The 22,680-nt window shown below is 40.0% G+C and overlaps 1 protein-coding gene across 3 annotated transcripts in view; it reads right to left on the bottom strand.

Annotated features, from left to right (window-relative positions):
• CTNND2 (catenin delta 2) overlaps nt 1–22,680 on the bottom strand; it is a 1,112,452-nt gene that overhangs the window by 707,655 nt on the left and 382,117 nt on the right. For all 3 annotated transcript variants that reach the window (XM_018065721.1, XM_018065722.1, XM_018065723.1), the window contains one exon: nt 4,492–4,604. In XM_018065721.1, the coding sequence (XP_017921210.1) occupies nt 4,492–4,604 (113 nt within the window). The remainder of the gene's footprint in view (nt 1–4,491; nt 4,605–22,680) is intronic.

Raw genomic sequence — 22,680 nt, 5'->3', positions numbered from 1 at the left:
GAGAATCAAGGGAAATGAGTAGATATCTGTTTTACATTTAAGTAGACATCTGCCAAACTTTCAGTAGCACTTGAGAAAATCCCCCATGTGCTCTGACTGAAAGCCAAAACATTCTGTGGCAAGGAATTTCTAGAAGGGTTAATAGAGTCCTATCTCCAAAACTTTGTCAATGATTCCAATGATTTACAAAGGAAGGGACACCTGGCCCAATCTGAACAGATCAAGAAGACATTCAAACGAATGTGAGCCCTGTGCTGGGTAACTAGATCCCTAGGAGCAGGTGACCAGATGACAGAGGTTGGTTATTCTAGATGGATGGGATCACATACCTATGGCCATGTAAGATGGGAAGGTGGTGTATTTATGAAATTACAGAAGTGAGGATGGGTCCTTCACAGACGTGGTTCTAATCTGTGTGTTATGCAGTTCAGTCTCATACCACATGGAGGATGGATCTGGGCAAGATGCGGGCAAAGAGATGAGTTAAAATGCTGCGCCAGGGGTCTATGAGTAACACAACAAGGGCATGGGCACAGTCAGGTCCTGTGCAAGAACAATGCAAGGCCCCACCCCGGCATGCGACCAGGTGGCTCCTAGGGCAGCCAAACTAACACCAACTCGATAGGTCTCAGCCTGAGGAGTGGGTGAGAAACAAGTAGCTGTGACTGGCCAGAGGGCAGAAGTGGGCTATTAGCAAGAAAGATTTGGTCATGACCCTAAATAAAAGCCCGCCTCTATACAAATCACATTCCTGACTCAGAACTGCATGGTTCTGGGGAATTAGGGAGAAGGTATGGAAACATTCAAGTGGTAGGAGAGAGAAGGATCCAACAGTTTGGAAAGGTTGGACTGAAACCAGTGAGGAAAGCTGAGAGAGGAAGGTGATAAGGTACACAGAAAAGTCTGGGGAGAGTTTCAGACATCACGATGTTCCTACTTGCAGACTTATACCCTAGATACAAGGATGCAGAAGTTGCCTTGCTGCAACAATAGTTATCTCCAGATTCTCCAAATTCTCAGCACTCTCATTCAGGATTTATAATTTGATTGACTATTATAAAGTTGGCTGTTAGGGATTCCAACATGGCTCAGTGGTAAAGAATCCACCTGCCAAGGGGACATGTGGGTTCAATCCCTGGGAAGGGAAGATCTCCTAGAGAAGGAAATGGCAACACCCCAGTGTTCTTGCCTGGGAAACCCCTTGGACAGAGGAGTCTGGGAGGCTATAGTCCACAGGATCACAAAGAGTCGGATGCTACTTCGTGAGTAAACAATAACAACGCAACTGAGTTGGCTGTTATAAATGCATACTAACAACATCTTTTCATTAAGTTTAAACTGTCAATGTATCTACCAGGAAAGAGGCCTTAGAAATAAGATGGAGCAATTTCCTAACACTAATAAAGGCAGAGGAGAACCAAACTATACTGATGTCACTTTTACCATTTATGTAAAAAGAAAAAAATCTGAAAACAACTTTGATTTTGTTTCATTTCCTCTAAGAAACTCTCTTACACCTCCCTAGTATCCCCAAGAAGTAGGAAACAACATCACAGATTTCTTTGCCTGTTCTCCTCTTTCAAAAATTGTTTACATTCTATTTCATTATTTTTAAACATTCCCTGTGATGTGCTAACTAGGTTAGTCTATCACCCTTAATAAAGACTTGAATTGTTAAAGGTGTATTTCTGAAGCTGAGCAAACAACTAGGTTATGACAAAAAAAAACCAAAATAAACAGTGGAAGTATTGGATTGCCTCCAGTGAAATTTCAGTAAATTGCTTATATTATTCAAATGCTGATTCATACATTAGACATTTTCAAAATATAAAATAATCAAGCTTGAAGAAGACATATCATATCGCTATATATAGCTATACAGCAAGGAGAAATAATTAGATAGCATCTGCAATAAGCACTATTATTTAATATATATTTAATAAGAATTATTGATTATGTATCACAGGCTGAGATAGGAATACAAGATACAGTATAAACGATCACAAGTTGTCATGGGGTAATTTTTCTGTCTACTTTAGTCGTTCGCTGATGTATTCTATTCATGAAATATTAGACCTCAGAAAAATTATCAACTCAATCAAATCAAAGGAAGGAGGAGAAAATATTTTAGGAATTCAAAAGGTAATCTCATGGATGCAACATCTAAATGCAGCCAGTCCCTAATGGGAACTAACCTGGTCTCTGACTACCAGGAACCACAGTCTCTCTCTGTTGGATCACTCTGTATTTCTGTAGCTTCCTCCACCAGCACCCAATCCACATGGCAACCATCTCCTAACACAATCCATTAGGTGTCAGAGATGTGGGGTCACACAGTTTACATTCTCAAGAGTGCAAGACTGATTCCTCACAGGCCACTTACTGGATGAGCCACCCTTGGGTTGGATACCCATTTCTGGTCCAATCAGCAGTTGGAAATTAAGACACAGGACACAGCATGGTCCCCCAGACCTGCTGCTACCAAGGGCTAGTGGTGGGTGAAACAAAATACAAGATGGAGAATACATAAAAGTATCCCACAGAAATATCAGGAATATGAGTGGAAATTGAGCTGTGGTGCTGGAGAAGACTCTTGAGAGTCTCTTGGACTGCAAGGAGATCCAACCAGTCCATCCTAAAGGAGATCAGTCCTGGGTGTTCATTGGAAGGACTGATGCTGAAGCTGAAACTCCAGTACTTTGGCCACCTGATGCGAAGAACTGACTCATTAGAAAAGACCCTGATGCTGGGAAAGATTGAAGGTGGGAGGAGAAGGGGACAACAGAGGATGAGATGGTTGGATGGCATCACTGACTTGATGGACATGAGTTTGAGTAAACTCTGGGAGTTGGTGATGTATAGGGAGGCCTGGTGTGCTGTGATTCATGGGGTCGCAAAGAGTTGGACATGACTGAGCGACTGAACTGAACTGAACTGAACTGAATGGAAAAGGTGATCTGACCAGTAGTGAGGCAATGGATTTCAAAACAAATAAATGAAGATGCAGATGTCAATTTGACAGTGTTTATGGACCTGAAAATCCTGATAGCTTCTCAGGTGATGTTCACCACTGAAAAAAGCTCCTCAGATATATACAAACCCCTGTATTAAATCGAATACACATTTATAAATATTACTTTTCTCCACACTTTAACCTCAACATCTTCAACCGGTCAACCTTCTGAAAACAATTTCAGGTGGACACAAATTAATTCTCCTTTTTCTTTTTCATCCTGCTTTAGTTAATTTGGATGTTCAGACAAGTCTATGATGAGTTGAAAAGATCACATGGATCTATATCTTCAGTTCTACATAGCTTAGGTACTCAGATGCCAAAGCAGATATGCTTCACACATCCCCAAATACAACTGAAAAGGATATTTCAGAGTAATTTAGTCTAACAACAAATGATGCAATGATTTCCTTTGAAAGGTAATCATTGTTGAACAAAGAAAAGAACAATGCTAAAAGACTAATGGCAGGAGGCTCTAACAAGAAACATTCCAACTACAAATTAACCTTACAGTGATAGAATATTTTAGACCAATGGATTCAAGGATGTTTTCATTCCTTGTGGCCGTAGTTGGTTACGTTTCTGCTTCCTGGGCAGAGTGGCCATAGACCTCAAGACTAGGAATCCCTGCCCATTTCCATTTACGAAGGGGCCACGTGACTAGTTTTCAACAATGGACTGTGGGTGTAGTGATGTAACCAACAATGCAGTTGAACAGAAGGAGAAAGAGTATGGCAGGGTTCTCAGAGAGAAGATACCTCCCTGAAAATGTAGCATGTCAAAACCACAGTACAGGACAACATGTCAAGAAAGTACAATGCACTTTTAGAAATAAAAGTCATCTTATAGAGCTTTATTTATGTTTCTTTCACACACACTCACACATACTTCTATTTTTAAATATGGAAACATGGTCCTTAGGCAGATAATTTATTTTGTGGTCAAGTGACCAAGTTTTGTTTTTAAATATTTCATAATCTCATACCAACCCAAAACTGAATAATCATTCTATCTAAGAAATGTTTTCACACACAGAAATTGCAGCTGATGTGTGAGGAGCAATTTTATAATGTAGCATTGTATATTAGCAAACAAAGCAAGTTAGATCAAAACGTTCTCGCTTTCATTTCCGGAACCTGCAACTCTTGATCATTCAGGAAAAAAAAGAACCAAACTGAGGGACTGTGACTTATCATCTCCTCATTTCCAGCAAACTCACTAAATGCAAAGCCTCCTTTTTGTGTAAAACGACAGGTACTTTGCATTCAGGGCAAGTGTGCATTTTGTGAAAAGAGATTCAAGCACAAATCACTTTGGACACCTTTTGAACATCTTCAATCAGGTCGGTTATGATTCCTTTCCAACATCTGGCTGAGTGTTCTAATGTCAGTGCCAGGCTTGTAAGGAAAAGATAAACACCACAGTTTCCTTCCACTGGCAACGCAAAGCCCAGCCCCGAGGAGCAGAGTGCCCAGTACCTGACGCTGCTCATGCTGCCCGTCTCCGATCCAAGCTTGCATCGCTCCAGTTGGCTGGCGACTATCTGGCGTTCTGCCTCCAGTTCTCGGGTCAGCCTTTCAAACTGTAATTCCTGAAATAAAACCACCAAAAAGATAAATTCTATCAGCTATACAGAAAGTGGAGGAAATCAGACCAAAAAGGCAGGATGGTCAAGGGGAAAATTATGATTTTTTTTTTCAAGGCGTCCAATTTGAGAAGCAGAGGTTGCTGATGTGGGCTTGAAGAAGGATGAGAATCTTAGACAGACCTGAGTTCATATCACAGTCCTGGAACCTGTTGGTCTCAGGGCCTTGAATGAGCTGTTCAGTTTTTCTAAGGGTTAGTTTCATTACCTGTAAAATGGGTTTACAACACTTACTAGGTTGAGGTGAAGATTAAATGAGACATTAACCATGAAGAATAAGCCTGCGGTATGTCTGGCAAATGTCCAGTACCCAACAGATATTAATACTCCTGTCACAAAAACATGAAACTCATAATGAAGAAACTATTTTTATATGATTTGGAGTATTGAGTTTAGTCCCTACTGGCCATCTAGTTGTCTCAATATACGAATTTCATCTTCATACTACTTACATATCACAGATGAAGGAAAATAATGCTTTTAAAGCTTCATGTTTCATTCTTTACATTTCAGTAGAACAACAAGGACAATGATTCTAAATACAAAGGTCTAATTACATGGTGAGGAGAAGGCAATGGCACCCCACTCCAGTACTCTTGCCTGGAAAATCCCGTGGACAGAGGAGACTGGTAGGCTGCAGTCCATGGGGTTGCTAAGAGTCGGACACGACTGAGCGACTTCACTTTCACTTCTCACTTTCATGCATTGGAGAAGGAAATGGCAACCCACTCCAGTGTTCTTGCCTGGAGAATCCCAGGGATGGGGGAGCCTGGTGGGCTGCCGTCTATGGGGTTGCACAGAGTCAGACACGACTGAAGTGACTTAGCAGCAGTAGCAATTATGTGGTGAACTACGAAGCGAGTAACCTTTGCAGTACTTGATACATCACCTTATAAAACAGTCAACAGAATCAAGGAAGAATGTTTCTATAAAGCTCCCTAAAACCCACTGTGCAAAGATTACTTTTAATGAAAAATGCTTCATTCAGTACATCAAGGATTTTGACTGTTTCAACTACAGGACTCTTATATCATATTTTAATCTTTATGTTTTATTTTTCCATATACTTCAGTTTTTTAAAAAATATAATTATAGCAAAGTACTTATTTTATCTAAAAAAATTCAGAAAAGGTTTTCACAATATCACAATTAACTTCTTTTAAAAAACAAATTATCTGCACATTTGTGTTTTGGGGATGGGAAAACTTCTAAGAATGCTGAAAAATACTGAAAAACAGGGTGGGGGTCAGTTTGGGAGAACTAAAACTCCCAGCATTACAGGCCTTTGTCTTCCCAGAGAAGATGAGTGCATTTTACTTGCATCCATGGGCTGCTCTAGAGTGAAATCTTTGAAAAGTAGGACCTGATGTGTCCTCTAAATATATTAAACATACCCTTGCTCTTTTCCACAAGAACAGATTTTTGTTTGTTTGTTTCATCTTCATTTTATTTGTCTTTACTTTGGTTATGCAATGGCAATGGTTTCTTTATTTCTTTAGTAGTTTACACTTTTCCACACAATCCCACTTTTAAATCCCCTACCCGAATAGTGGGGGCTTCCCAGGTAGCTCAGTGGTAAAGAATTCACCTGCAGGAGATGTGGGTTCAGTCCTCAGTCTGGACTATCCCCTGGAGAAGGAAATGGCAAACCACTCTGGAATTCTTGCCTGGAAAATTCCATTGACCAAGGAGCTTGGTAGGCTATATGTAGTCCATGGGGTCACAAAAGAGTCGGACAAGACTTAGGGACTAAACAACAACTTCTATGGTGACCCTCCCCTTCTCCTTTTCCCCACAGTTACCAAATACTTGAAAATATTTTCTCCCATTTTGAGAGTTGATTTTGTTTTGTTCATGGCTTATTTTGCTGGGCAAAAGGTTTTAAATTAAATTAGTTCTCATTTGTTTATTATTGTTTTTATTACTACAGGAAGTGGATTAAAGATGAGCTTGCTGTGATTTATATCAAAGAATATTCTACGTTTACCTGTAAGAGTTTTAATAATATCCTGTTCTGCATTTAGGTCTTCGATCTGTTTTGAGCTTATTTTGTGTATGGTGTCAGGGAGTGTTCTAATTTCATTCTTTCACACGTAGCTGTCCAGTTTTCCCAGCACCATTTACTGTCTTTTCTTAATTGTATATTCTTCACTCCCTTGTCATAGACTAGGTGACCACAAGCGTGTGGGGTTATCTCTGGGCTTTCTATCCTATTTCACTCCTCTGTATTTCTTCTTGTTGCACCAGTGCCATACTGTCTTGTTAACCATAGCTTTGTAGTATAGTCTAAAATCAGGACATCCGATTCCTCCAGTTCCTTTCATTTTTCTTTCTCAAAACTGCTTTGTCTATTCAGTGTCTTCTGTGTTTCCACACAAATTTTACAATATTTTTTGTTCTAGTTCAATGAAAAATGTCATTGTTAATTTGATAGATATTGCATTGAATCAGTAGATTGCTTTGGGTAGTACAGTCATTTATATAATATCGACTCTTCCAATCCAAAAACAGGGTGTATCACCATCTGTATATGTCATCTTTGGTTTCTTTCATCAGCATCTTATAGTTTTCTAAGTACACGTCTTTTGCCCCCTTCAGTAGTTTTATTCTGAGATATTTTATTCTTTTCATTGTGATGGTAAATGGAATTGTTTCCTTAATTTCTGTTTCTAATCTCTTGTTGTTAGTGGATAGAAATGCAAGACATTTCTGTGCATTAATTTTGTACCCTGCAACTTCACCAGATTTATTGATGAACTCTAGTAATTTTCTGGCAGCATTTTCAGGATTTTCTATGTATAATATTACATCATCTACAAACAGTGACAGTTTTACTTCTTTCCAATTTGGACTTCTTTTATTTCTTTTTATTCTCTGATTGCCGTGTCTAGGATTTCCAAAAGTATAATGAATTACGGTACTAAGTATAATGAATTATGGTACTAAGATTACATCCTTGTAATCTTAGAGGAAGTGCTTTCAATTTTTCATCATTGAGAATGATGTTTGCAGTATTTCTATCATATATTTTATTATGTTGCACTAGGTGCCCACTCTGTGCCCACTTTCTGGAGAGTTTTATAAAAAATGGGTCTCAAGTTTTGACAAAAGTTTTTTCTGCATCTATTGAGATGATACTATGATTTTGATACATCAGTTTTTTAATATGGTTTGTCACAGTGACTGTGGCATATATCAAATAATCCTTGCATCCTTGGGATAAATCCTACTGGATCATGATGTTATGATCCTTTTAATGTGTTGTTGGATTCTGTTTGCTAGTATTTTGTTGAGGATTTTGGTGTCTATGTTCATCAGTGATAATGGCCTATAATTTTCTTTTTGCTATATCTTTGTCTGCTTTCGGTATCAGAGTAACTCTGGCCTCATAGAATGAGTTTGAAAGTGTTCCTTCCTCTGTGATTTAGAGGAAGAATTTGAGAACATATGTGTTAGCACCTCTCTAAATTTTTAATAGAATTTGCCTGTGATGCCATTTGATCTTGGACTTTGTTGAAAGGTCTTTAATCACAGTTTCATTACTTGTGATTGTTTGGTTCACACTTTTATTTCTTCTTCCTTCAGTCTTGGACAGCTGTACTTTTCTAAGAATTTGTCCATTTCTTCCAGGTTGTCCATTTTATTGGCATGCAGTTGCTTGTAGTAGTCGCTTATGAGCATCTTATCTCTGTGGTGTCAGTTGTAACTTCTCTTTCATTTATAATTTTATTGTCTGAGTCCTCACTCTTGTTTTTCTTGATGAGTCTCTAATACAGCAAGACCATCTGAATCAGGATTTATAAACCTTCTTGGGTTTCTAATAGAACAAACACTAACCTTGGGTGTGCTTGCTGGAGACTGTGACCTCACTACTCATATACTTTTTCACACCATTTTTATGGGTGGAGCATATTAGGAGACTTTTTTTCATGCAAGCTGTCTTCCAAACATATCGTCACAATATCCAGTGCTCTTCATCTGTATAGATTTATTTCCATCTGGTATCATTTTTCTTCTGTCAGGAAGACTTCTTTTAATATTTCTTGTAATGTGGTTCCTTCAGTGATTAATTATTTCTGATTTACAGCTTAATAGTTTTTATTTTGCCCTCATCTTTGAAAGACAGGTTTGTTTCACTGTCTTCTCTTGCACTTAGTGTTTCTAACAAAACAATGCAAAACTATGGTATTTCCTACCTTCATGTCTTTGAATGTAGTGTGTCTTTTTTGTTCTGACTCTGTTTGAGATTTTTCTCTTTACCACCAGTGTTGGATAACTCCTTATAAAATTCTTTGCAAGTAGCTTTCTTTGGGTTTCCTATACTTGGGGTTCATTTGGTTTCTTGGATCTGTGAATTTATAGTTTTTATCAAATGTGGAAATTTTTCAGCCATTAGCTCTTCAAAAAACAATTTTTTTTTCTTACCCACTATGTGCTATTTTGTTGACTAAAATTAAGTGGACATTAGGCCATTTGGAATGGTCTCACAGTTATGGACTCCTTTTTCCACTTAAAAAAAAATTTTTTTTTCTTTCTTTGTGTTTCACATTGTTCAGTTTTATTGGTGTTTTCAGGTTAACTGATCCCTTCTTCTGTGATGTCTAATCTACCATCAGTCCCATGGAGTATATTTTTAATCTTAGACACTAATGAATTAAAGATCTCTAGAACTTTAATTTGAGTATATTTCTTATATCTTCCACATCCCGATTATGAACATATGGAATACACACATAAAAAATATTTTATTATCCTGACTTGCTAATTCTAGCATCTGTGTCAGTTTCAACTGATTGATTTTTCTCCTCAGCATGGGCCCCATTTTCACTTCTCTGCACATGTGATCTTTGATGGAACATAATACATTTTGAATTTTACCCTGTTGTGTTTTGGGCATCTTCATATTCCTGCAAATGCCTTAAGCTCTGTTCTGGGACACAGTGAAGCTACTTGGAACTAATTTCATACACCTGAGTCTGGTATTTAAGACTTGTTAAGGAAACAGGCTCATTTAGTCCAGAGTTAATTACTCTACCCTACCTAGGCAGACCTTTCTGTGTACTCAATGGTCTGTGAATTATGGGATTTCCCAGCTTGGCTGGAGGGTGTAAGCACGTTTTTGGTCCCAGTGTGAGCACCAGGTACTATTTCCCACCATCCTTTCAGGTTAGTTCTTCCCCTCCTCTCTGGTGGTTCCCGCACGTAAACAGGCTTCTCAGTTCTCGGCTGCGTAGTTGAAGGTGACCCTCGACGGATCTCAAGGATTTTCTTTCTTTGCAGAAATCACCTTTTTCCTATTTTCCCTGCAAATTCCAGCCACCTTTACTACCTAGACCCTCAGTACCTTCTCCCCAGCCCAGAGAGTCCTCAGGGCTCTGCCTGGGTCCCCCTTTCTCCACTGCTGCAGGGAAATTCTCTCAAGACAGTAAGCCTGGGCAATTGTAAGGCTTACCACATTTGCTTTTATCTCTTAAGAATCCTTTTTTTTTTTTTTTTTTTTTAACTGAAGTCCTAGGTGGCTCAAATGGTAAAGAATCTGCCTACAATGCGGGAGACCTGGGTTTGATCCTGGGGTTGGGAAAATACCTTGGAGGAGGAGATGGCAACTCACTCGAGTATCCTTGCTTGGAGAATTTCATGGGCAGAGGAGCCTGGTGGGCTATACCCCATGGGGTCACAAAGAGTCAGACACAACTGAGCCACTAAGCACACACATGTATTGTATTGACAGGAAATAGTACATGCCATGTATTTGCCATTCTCGTATAAGTAATAAAACTCGACTATTATATGTTACGAGGAGGGCATGGCAACCCACTCCAGTATTCTTGCCTGGAGAATCCCCATGGATGGAGGATCCTGGTGGGCTATAGTCCATGGGGTTGCAAAGAGTCAGGTATGACTGAGCAACTAAGCACATAATTAATTTACAATATTGTGTTAGGTTCAGGTTCTTAGCAAAATGATTTATATATATATTATATATATATAAAACTGAATATATATACATATGGATATAAATATATATATATATACACACAAACACAATCTATATATATGATGCATCTATATCTTCCTGACCCAGGAACTGAATCCTCGTCTCTTGTGTCTCTTGCATTGGTAGGATGATTCTTAATCACTATGCCAGTGCCACCTGGGACGCCTTATACATAATCTATAAATATAACGCGCACACACACACACACACACATATAGGTTTTTGTAACATACACACAATGCATTTTTGAGAAATAAAAGTTGTCTTATAGAGTTTTCTTTCACACATACACTCACACATTCATAACCATACACACTATAAAATATAAATAGTTAACCAACAATGACCTACTGCACAGGCAACTATATTCAATATTTTGTAATAATGTACAAGGGAAAATAATCTGAAAAAGAATATACATATATATCTAATATACTTCAATAATTTTTTTTTAAAGAATCACTGTCCTTCACTGCCTAAAGTTCAGTGTTTTGAAAACTGGTTTTCCTAATTTTTTTGTACATATATATTTTTTGCTGTTGTTTTAGGTGGGAAGGTATTTCTAGGCACTGTTACTTTCTTAGCTGAAAGGTTTTTAAGAATTAACTGTTATTCCATCATGCATGATTTGTAAATGATTTTTTCCTATTGTGTTAAAAATTCATATTAAACATATTACTAAACAGCTAAATAATTAAGTTTTTACCCAGTTTCTTAAATATTGCTCACTACTACATTATTAAAAATAGAGCTAATTTGGGGTTACTTTTTCCTTTTGACTGCATGACTTTTTAATTGGAATGGCATTTCCTCCATTTAGGAAATTGAATCAATTCATTGCCTTTTAAAAGATGTCCTGCCCATAAATGTTTACTTTGTCATTGCATATGTGAAACAAGAAATTAAGTGAATTTTCCTTCTGTGTTTTTCTATGGAATATATACTATATATCAAGATCTTCAAGAAAGGAGGAGGTTTCTCTTCTGCATCTAAAATTCTATATTTTATTATTAAATTAAGATAAAATAATAAAATTGGAGGAAAAATATGCATTGAGGACTTACTACTGATTGCATTACTAGTCAGCATAGAAGGAGGAAACATCTGCTGAGTTGCCATTGTGTATCATATCTAGGACATTCCTGGGACATTATAGGTTCTCAATAAATATCTATTGAATAAATGTATCTGCACTGAGCTAAGTGCTTTACATGTATTGCCTTGTATAAGGGGAAAGGGAAAGTGAGTTATTCAGTTGTGTACGACTCTTTGCAACCCCATGGACCACACAGTCTAAGGAATTCTCCAGGTCAGAATACTGGAGTGGGTAGCCGTTCCCTTCTCTAAGGGATCTTCCCAACCCAGGGATGGAACCCAGGTCTCCCACATTGCAGGTGTATTCTTTACCAGCTGAGCCACCAGGAAAGACCAGGAATATTGGAGTGGGTAGCCTATCCCTTCTCCAGGGGATCTTCCCAACCCAGGAATCAAATCAGGGTCTCCTGCACTGCAGGCAGATTCTTTACCAGCTGAGCTACCAGGGAAGCCATTGTATAAATATGACAAAACTGCTCTTTCTTAGGTTCTGTTTTTCTTTCTTCCTTTGCAAAAACACTGAGATAATTAAGATCAAAGGATTAGCCTTGTCCAGGAAAGAAATTCTTCTTTCAAAAGTAGGAAAGAGAATGAGATCAAAGATGATGTTTTAGGAGATCTGGATATAGAGGAGACAAGTTGAATGGAATAATTAATATTGGATGGTCTAAATATTCCCAGTACTGTCAATTATTTTGTTCCAGAGACCACAGCCATCTATTAATGTGGGGAAGACATATGATGTCAGTATAAACTATGAGGTTCATTAACTTTCACATTTACTCATCATTTAAACAGTTTTTATTGGTATAAACTTTAGAGATTGGGTTCTGAAATGCCTTACTTCATTGCCAGTTATTTTATAGTCATTTCTACTTTATCCCAACCCAAGCACCTAAGGAAGGGCTGTTTTTGTCACAGCATATGGTTGGGGATGGAAACTCTCAATGGAACTGGTCCTACAGTAGTTTCATGCTTAGAACTGAAAACTGACCTTAGAATTGGTAACTAGAAGAGCTACAGCTGAGGAGCTCTCAAACTTGGGGCACTCCTATGGTCTACAGGCACCTACAGTATCCTCCATGGCATCATCACCCTGTGAAGGAGCTTCTATTCCAGTGGGAGGTACTCACCTTGTGATGTGGGTGGAAAGACAACCTTTCCCAGTTATAACTCACTTTAATATATGGAGGGAGAACAGACCTCCTAGGACTGAATATTTTCTGGTATTAGATACTTTGAGATGAACAAGCATTCAAGAGACAGACATTGCTAATAAGGCCTGGTGGGTATCCTAATGGGAAAAAGAAATGTAGATATATTCAGTGAAATGTGTAATATTGGTTGTAAGTGAATAATGTGAGATTAAGTTAATTCAGTGAAGGTGAGACTGTAAAGAGATATGAAAAGGACAGTGAAGAAAGCTCTTTGAAGGTTATCTGGATTTGAAGGGTAGAGGAACAAGAGATACCAGCAAAAAAAAAAAAAAAAAAAAAACAAGAGCAACAAGGCCAGTAAGATGGCCTTCTCCTGGGCAGTTTCAGGGGAGAAGTGGTGACATAAATTGGGCTATAAAAGATGATATACCAAAAACACAGGAGACAAAAGCAGAAACAGACAAGTAGGACTAAATTGAATGAAAAAGTTGCTTTTCCTTTCAGCAGAGGAAATAGCCAAGAGAATGAAAAGGCAATCTACAGGATGGTAGAAAATATTTAAAGGGGTTTATTTCTAAAATAAATAAGGAACTCATACAACTCAATAGTTAAAAAAAAAAGAAAAGAAACCAGTTAGAAAATAGATAAAGCACTTGAAAAGCTGTTTCCCCAAGGAAGACACACAAATGGCTCACAGGTGTATTAAACAAACAAACAAAAAAGGCAATGCAACATCACTACTGTCAAGGAAATACAAATCAAAACCACAGTATGATATTATCTAATAATATGGTGGGATGGTGAGTATCGAAGGGCAAAAGATATCAAGTACTAGCAAGGATGGAGAGAAACTGCACACTGTCGATGAAAATGTAAGATTAAGGTAGGTATGGAGGTTCCTTAAAAAATCCAAAAACAGAACTACCATATGATCTGGCAATCCCACTCCTGGGTAAACATCCAAAAGAAATGAAATTAGGAACTAAAGGAGATACCAGGACTCCCATGTTCATTGCAGCATCAGTCACAGTAGCCAAGCTAGGGAAGTAACTCTAATGTTCCAGAAAAAATGGATAAGGAAAACGTGGCGTACGCATATAAGGCGACGTTACTCGGCCGTGAAGGACTTAGTCCATCAGTCAAGTCCAACTCTTTGCAGCCTCATAGACTGTAGCCCTCCTGGAGCTCCTCTGTCCACGGATTTCTGCAGGCAAGAATACTGGAGTGGGTTGCCATTTCCTTCTCCAGGGGATCTTTCCCACCCAGGGATCAAACCTGAGTCTCCAGCATTGCAGGCAGATTCTTTACTATCTGAGCTACCAAGGAAGACCTTAGAAAAGAATAAAGTTATACTATTTGTGACAACATGGATGAACCTGAAATAAGTCAGTTACAGAAAGAAAAAAAATATATATGATTGCACTTACATAAGGTATCTAAAATAGTCAAACTTACAGAAGCAGAAAATAGAATGGTGGTTGCCAGGGCCTAGGGAGTGGGGTAAATGGGAAGTTGTTCAAGGGTATAATGTCTCAGTTATAGAAGCTGAACAAGTCTTGAGAGTGCCTATATTTAACAAGTGTTAAAATTAACTTAAAACTTTGTTAATAGAGCATATTTCATTTTTAGTGTTTCTATCACCCCTTCCCCCCATAAAAGGCAAAGAGACACAAGGACACTTTTTCAGGCAATGGATATGTTTATATGCTTATTACTTTTATTGTGGAGAAGGAAATGGTAACCCATTCCAGTATTCTTGCCTGGAAAATCCCATGGATGGAGGAACCTGGTAGGCTGTAGTCCATGGGGTGGCAAACAGTCGACACGACTGAGCGACTTCACACACACACACAGGTGATCACTGCAGCACTGTCTATAACAGCCAAGACACAGAATCAAACTACATGTCCACTGACAGATGAATGGACAAAGATGTGCTATACAGAATACATATATATGGACATATAGATATGTACATTACAAGAATATATACCATGAAATACTACTATCCATAAAAAACAATGAAATAATGCTATCTGCAGCAATATTTATAGACCTAGAGATTATCCTACTAAGTGAAATCAGACAGAAAGATACACACAACACCACTTATATGTGAAGCCTAAATAACTCTTACAAATGAACTTGTATTTGCAAAATAGAAACAGACTCACATACATACAAAACAAATCTACGGTTACTAAAGAGGAAGGGCTGGGCAAGGGGAGGGATAAATTAGGAGTCTGGGATTAACAGATACAAACTACTATGTATAAAATAGATAATCAACAGAGACCTATTGTACACAAGGAACTGTCATAACCTATAATGGAAAAGAATCTGACAAAGTATAAATATATACACAAGTATATGTATAACTGGGCTTTCCAGATGGCTCAGTGGGTAAAGAATCCACCTGCAATGCAGGAAAGGGCAGGAGATTCCATTTCAATCCCTGTGTCAAGAAGATCCCTTGGAAAAGGGAATAACAACCTACTCTGATGGACAGGGAGGCCTGGCGCGCTGCAATTAATGGGGTCGCAAAGAGTCGGACACGACTGAGCGACTGAACTGAACTGAACTGAACTGGTGTTCTTGCCTAGAGAATCCCATGGACGGAGGAACCTGATGGGCTATAGTCCATAGGGCCTCAAAGAGTCAGACATGACCACAGTGACTGAGCACAGTGTATGTGTAACTGAATCACTTTGCTGTACACTTGAAACTATCACAACATTGTAACACATCTATACTTCCCCTGCAAAAAGTCTGATGGGTGGATTAGAGGGCATTCTATGACGAAAAAGCAAGTATTGTCAGAGAACCTTAACCTCCCTGCTACTGCTGCTAAGTCACTTCAGTCGTGTCCGACTCTGTGTGACCCCAGAGACGGCAGCCCACCAGGCTCCCCTGTTCCTGGGATTCTCCAGGCAAGAACACTGGAGTGGGTTGCCATTTCCTTCTCCAACGCATGAAAGTGGAAAGTGAAAGTGAAGTCACTCAGTTGTGTCGACTCTTAGCGACCCCATGGACTGCAGCCTACCAGGCTCCTCCGCCCATGGGATTTTCCAGGCAAGAGTCCTGGAGTGGGGTGCCTAGCAGGTGGAAATTATCTTGTTTTGGAGATCATAAAACTTTATAGAAGGAGTGGATGTATGAAAGCAAAGTCCATTAAAATGTGTTAAGAGTAAGATTTAAATGATTCTCTCTCCTGGAACAGAATAGCACATTGTTGAGTCACATACTATATTAGGATTCTTATAAGAAAAATTGTCACATAGTTTTATAACTTTTTCCTAAAGAGCCTGAATTAATAATTCATTTAACTTAATTAAATAGAGTTTATTAAACACTTTTAAATAGATAAAAACATGTAATGTCCCTTGAGGGGCTTAGCTAATTCAGCCTCAAAAGTGAAATCAGAAAACACTTACACACAGTTTCATTAATTCCTTCAATAAATATTTTATCTATTGTGGCACACTTTCAGTTGGGATCCTACAAGTGAGGTTTGAAACCGTGGAAAAATTTAGACTGAACAGAGCATTAAGCAAAACTACATTTGTCAGATTTTATTCTTGGAAAAGAGATTGGACAGAAATGGAGAACAGAGAAGATGGATGAGATGCTGGGTGGTGTGAAACAAAGGTGTTCCCCACTGTTGATTCTGAATACTCATTGGAAGTTCTGATGCTGAAGCTGAAGCTCCAGTACTCTGGCCACTTGATGTGAAGAGCTGACTCATTGGAAAAGACCCTGATGCTGGGAAAGACTGAAGGCAGGAAGAGAAGGGGATGACAGAGGATGACATGGTTGGATGGCATCACCGACTCAATGGACATGAGTTTGAGCAAGCTCTGGGAGGTAGTGGAGAACAGAGGAGCCGGCCATGCCATAGTCCATGGGGTCACAAACAGTCAGACATGACTTGGCGACTAAACAGCAACACAGCAACAACAGTGTTGATGTGATTGCTGAAATCCAAGGACTTACGATGCAAACCGACCGTGCTGAAGGGGGAAGGGGAAACTGAAACAATCCCAAGGCTATTTATGTGGACAATACATGCTCAGGCATCCAGGCTTCTTTATTAATACCGCCTCCAGTAGGAGAAAACAATATTGAGGATCAGACCCACTGAGACACACAACGGTAGTCCCGTTGTGCAAAGGGCAGGTGCCAAGTGTTCATGTTTGCTAACGAATGGCGGTAGGAATGAGCGTGGAGAGCAGCGAGGGGCATGGGCTTTGATCCATGCAACTGCCGCAGTGGAGGCTCCAGGGCACTCCTCACCGAGTCCACAAGGAAAGCTTGCCCCTCCTGAACCAAGTGAGACGAGGCGGGAAAACCGAGTGATGAGCCACAGAAGGTGCTAGCCCTGTGAGGAAGACTGGAAGCCTGAAGTCTGATACCTCTAGACGCGGTCAACTTTCCTGCTGCCTCCTACTTCTTCAGTTTGGGTCCAGACCCAGTCTTATTTTGAGAGAATTCCTGGGTCAGCAATCATTTCCAGGCCTGGGGCCTTTATAGGAGCATCTTCTAAAGGACTCATCCTTCCTGGGGACTGATGCTCTGCTCTACATTTCATCTTGGTGCCTGTTGTGGGCTTTGTTGGATGATCTCTTGGCTCATCCAATGAGCCCTTCAACCAACAGAGATCTCTGCTCTCCCCTCATCTCTCCCATCCTCTCCATCCAAGACTAACACCCATTGCCTAATATCTCTCTGCCTCTTGCTGGAGTCTCAGCACATTGCCTCTTTCATCCAGAGGCTCACGATGCCCTGCATATTTCACTCCCCATGTCTTGCCATCTTTCCTGCATGAGCCCTGGATTTTAGAAGCATTGATATCAACACAATCACATCAGTTTTATGTAAAAAAAGGTAATGGAAGACCACTGCTATTTCTTTCCTTTTAAATTTATGTATTTTTAGGGTGTGCTGGGTCTTGGTTGCAACACACGCTTTTTTCTGGCTGTGCTGAGAAGGGGCTACTGTCGAGCTGTGGTGTGTGGACTTCTCATCGTGGTGACTTCTCTTGTGAAGCACTCGCTCTAGAGTGCGTGGGCTTCAGCAGATGTGTTGTGGGCTCAGCAGTTGTGGCTCCCAGGCTCTAGAGCACAGGCTCACTAGTTGCGTGCATGGGCTTCGTTGCTCTGGGGCATGCGGCATCTTCCCAGATCAGGGATCAAACCTGCGTCTTCTGCACTGCCAGGCAGATTCTTCACCACTGAGCCCCCAGGGAAGCCCTCACTGCTCTTAGATTCCATGGTTTCGGGACCTGTACTTAGTGACTCTGCTTGCAATAGTGGAGCAAAATGACTGTTCATGTGTTTTGAAATATTAGGGAGGGAATTATAGTCATTATCATTTTATATTGTTATCTTCAGATGTTCCCCTCAGAGAGGATCAGAGTCTAGGAATTTTTCTCTGTTCTCTGGCTGGAATCTCTGCAGGAAAAACGAAAGATGAGTTTTCCACTGTGTAGATGAATTTTTGCTCCCTGATGCCCTCATCTCTGCATCCATCAAGGATTCATGTTATCAAGCGATCCTGGGTGACCTTTTTTCTCACATCACTTTTAATTCCCCTTTCACATGAATGAGTTGATGTCATAGCCACAAACTCAGGGCGATGTTAATTTCATCGCACCGAGACAAGTTCCAAAGCCAAATCTGAAAGGAAGCTGGAACAGATGACAGGGTAATAATAGGAAGCTTACAACAAAGCATCCAATAAGTCTGGGAAGAACAAGTCTTGATGTCGAGATGGAATGGAACAAATCAATGTCAACTGTAAAGCTATGTAAACCTCATTGACAAGTCAAAAACTATGGCAAAGAGCTGTCCTTGAAAGTTTACAAAACTGACAGATTAGTGTTTTAAAGAACCATGGTGTCACCCTGGGTCACCTAGCAGGAAAGCGAATGACAGGAATCAGTGCCCCAAAGTGGAATCATAGGCACCTTTCCAGAACAGTTTCAATAAAATAGAATATAACAAACACCTTTCTCTGACCAACTCTGGTCTGTAAAATTTCATCAGTTCTAACCAATGCATTGATATCCAAATAAAGCTTGTTTATCAGGGTGTGTGCTCATTTGCTCAGTCGTGTCTGACTCTTTGAGATCCCATGGACTGCAGCCCACCAGACTCCTCTGTCCACGGGATTTCCCAGGCAAGAATTCTGGAGAGGGTTGCCATTTCCTCCTCCAGGGAATCTTCCTGACTCAGGGACAGAACTCAAGACTCTTGCGTCTCCTGCATTGGCAGGCAGATTCTTTACTACTGCACCACCTGGGAATTTACTTAATTCCTCTAACTGGCAGTATTCCACGAAATAAAGAAGGGGATATTTCTTGGGAGTTTAAGATGATGTAAGAATCCATTAAGTTGGATACCAAGTTTAGTGATAATACTGCATGGGTGACCCTTACCTACATCACAATAATTTCTGAACTTTTTTAATGCCTGGTAATAACTCAGAGCTACAAAATAAATCTTTACTGGTAATGGGGCCCTGATGTACATTTTGAAAATTGCCTACTAGTGATTGTTATGTCTATACCTACTTGGAAATAACTTTTCTTTATGTCACAGCCCACAGTAATGACAATCAATACTTTAAGTGTTTACTTACCATATATCATACTCTACCAAATGCTTTACAAGCATTAACTTATTTATTCCTCACATTTGACTCCATAAGGTAGGTACTTTATTTTCTAAGACATCTTAAATTTAAGGATGCTAACTAGCTTCCCCAAAGATTAACTGGGACTAGAACTAAACGTCTGTCTTAAATTAAATGTTCAGAACCCCACTGCCTGAAAACTCTTGAGCATTTATTTGTATTGTTTTAATGGCAGTTATAGAACTAGGAACAATACCATCAAAATAAAAACACAAATCTCATTAATGTGGAATGCCTCCAGCTCACTTGTTCTACTTTTTCTTGCCTTCCCAGATATAAAATATTGAAATTATTATGTCCAACCACAGACAGAATTATTGTCAGCGCACCGTCCAAGTTCACACTACCACTGAAATATTTCCTTCTAATAATGGCCCTTAACTTTTGCCACTGCCAAAGTCAGATATACTCCATGAAGGCAATGAGGATGCTGAAGAATTATGCTCCAATGTCCTTGCCTATATTTAGCCTGTGATGGAGAAACCAGCATTCTAATATTTAAAGCACGAAAGAGGAAGTACCAGAGCCCCAGGCTCAGCTGAAATCAATGACTTGCCGTCCCTCAAATGACAGGTGGCACTAGTAGTGAAGGACACACCTGTCAATGCAGGAGAGATAAGAGCAGCTGGTTCGATCCCTGGTTCAGGAAGATACCCTGGAGGAGGGCATGCAACCCACTCCAGTATTCTTGCCTGGAGAATTCCACGGACAGAGGAACCCGGAAGGCTATAGTCCATAGGGTCGCAAAGAGTTGGACATGACTGGAGTGACTTAATGCACACACACACACACATACATCCACACACACACAAAGGAACTCTGACAATGCTCACTCTACACCCACTGCTTCCAATATCTACTCTCTCGTCTCCACTCTTCCCCTGATTCCAAGTCTAGGGAAAGTGCCTCTGTCTTCAGTTTTATGCTGCCAGTCCCAACACTGACTCATTTAATTCCATCTGTTCTGTACATTACTGACCTCCACTCACTCCTTATACAAGAGAAAAAATGACCAGGACTTTTATAGTGCCAACAATGCTTTACTGAATTCACTTAATCACCTGCTTGTATTCCCTCATTGAATATACATGTCTTCTTGGCAGGAACCATGTCTTTGCATTATCGCCTTCCTCTCATCAAACATTCAGTGTACTCAACGGATGGATGGATGGATGACTTAATGTACAACTCAAATAATGTTTGGGTCAATATAAGAAAGTGTGCAGTAGTGTGTCTGCATAGAGCAAACTTACCAATGCCTTTGATAAAATGTAGAAGGTGAGGCTAAATTATTTTTGTGGCATTTCCAATACAAAATTCCTGTAATCTGTTTCATGATTTTCTCTCTCTCTCTGTCTCACACTCTGTCACTCATTAAATGCCTTTGGTACATCAAGTACCACTGTGATACTGTGATTTACAATAAGAACTGTACCTTTGGTCTTCATCCCCATTTCTGTCACAGATACCCTTTGAGGTTTCACAAGCGGTAAGAATGTGACAACGGTGTCTTGTTAGATGAATGAGATGACTTTTGGACTACACCTAAGGACGGGGGCTGGTTTGGAGGAGAACCAACATTGTATTTAAAGGGTTGGAAAGTTCAGTTTTGGCCCCCAGACTTCTGGGAAGTGGCCGGTGGGGGGGGGGCGGGGGGGCTGGAGATTGAGTCGCCAATTGCCAATAGCCAATAATTTAATAAACCAGGCCTATGTAATAAAGCCTCCATAAAAACCCATAAGAATGTGGTTTGGTGATCTTCTGGGTTGGGGGACACTTGGAGTTTTGCAGGGAGGAACCACCTCTGAGAGAGTCCTGGGCCCTTTCCCCAGACCTTACCCTATGCCTCTTGTCCATGTGGCTGCTTCTAAATTATATCCTCTTATAATAAACCAGTGATCTAGTAAAGAAAATGTTTCTGTGAATCACTCTATCCAATTAACTGAACCCGCAAAGGAGGCTGCTGGAACACCCAATCTATAGTTGGTCAGTTGGCTAGAATAACAAGCACCAACTTGGACTTTCCATTGGCATATTAAGCGCATTGGGAGGGTAGTGCCTGGGGGGCAGGACTGAGCCTTTAGCCTGTGAGATCTGATGTTGCCATCTCCAGGTAGACAGTCTCAGAACTGAGCTGGACTGTAGGACAGGCAGCGGGTACCAGAGAATTGCCTGGTGTGGGGAAAAGCCCGACACTGAAATGGACAGCAGGGCCATAACTCTCCCGTCTGCTGCTCTAATCCCCACTGACTCTATTCTCATTCTGGCCACCAGTATTTTTGCCCAGAAACCTAAACTTATTGTCCTAATTAGAGTGTCCACCTCTTGTTCAGACCTGCCTTCAGTCTCTTTTCCATGATACAGCCCAAATCACCTTTAAAAAATTTAATGTGATTCTGTATTTACCTACTTTCAATGACTATCTCCTAAGGACAAAAATTACCAGTTCTTAACATGCTGTGAAAGTGCTGCACTCAATATGCCAGCAAATTTGGAAAACTCAGCAGTGACCACAGGACTGGAAAAGGTCAGTTTTCATTCCAATCCTAAAGAAAGGCAATGCCAAAGAATGCTCAAACTACCACACAATTGCACTCATCTCACATGCTAGTAAAGTAATGCTCAAAATTCTCCAAGGCAGGCTTCAGCAATACGTGAACCGTGAACTTCCTGATGTTCAAGCTGGTTTTAGAAAAGGCAGAGGAATTGCCAACATCTGCTGGATCATGGAAAAAGCAAGAGAGTTCCAGAAAAACATTTATTTCTGCTTTATTGACTATGCCAAAGCCTTTGACTGTGGGGATTACAATAAACTGTGGAAAATTCTGAGAGAGATGGGAAATTCTGAGAGAGATGGGAATACCAGACCACCTGACCTGCCTCTTGAGAAATCTGTATGCAGGTCAGGAAGCAACAGTTAGAACTGGACATGGAACAACAGACTGGTTCCAAATAGGAAAAGGAGTACGTCAAGGCTGTATATTGTTACCCTGCTTATTTAACTTCTATGCAGAGTACATCATGAGAAATGCTGGATTGGAAGAAACACAAGCTGGAATCAAGATTGCCGGGAGAAATA

The sequence above is a fragment of the Capra hircus genome, chromosome 20 (genome assembly GCF_001704415.2).
Source record: "Capra hircus breed San Clemente chromosome 20, ASM170441v1, whole genome shotgun sequence".
NCBI classification, from domain to species: Eukaryota; Metazoa; Chordata; class Mammalia; order Artiodactyla; family Bovidae; genus Capra; species Capra hircus.
This window is presented reverse-complemented; position numbering and strand designations above follow the sequence as displayed.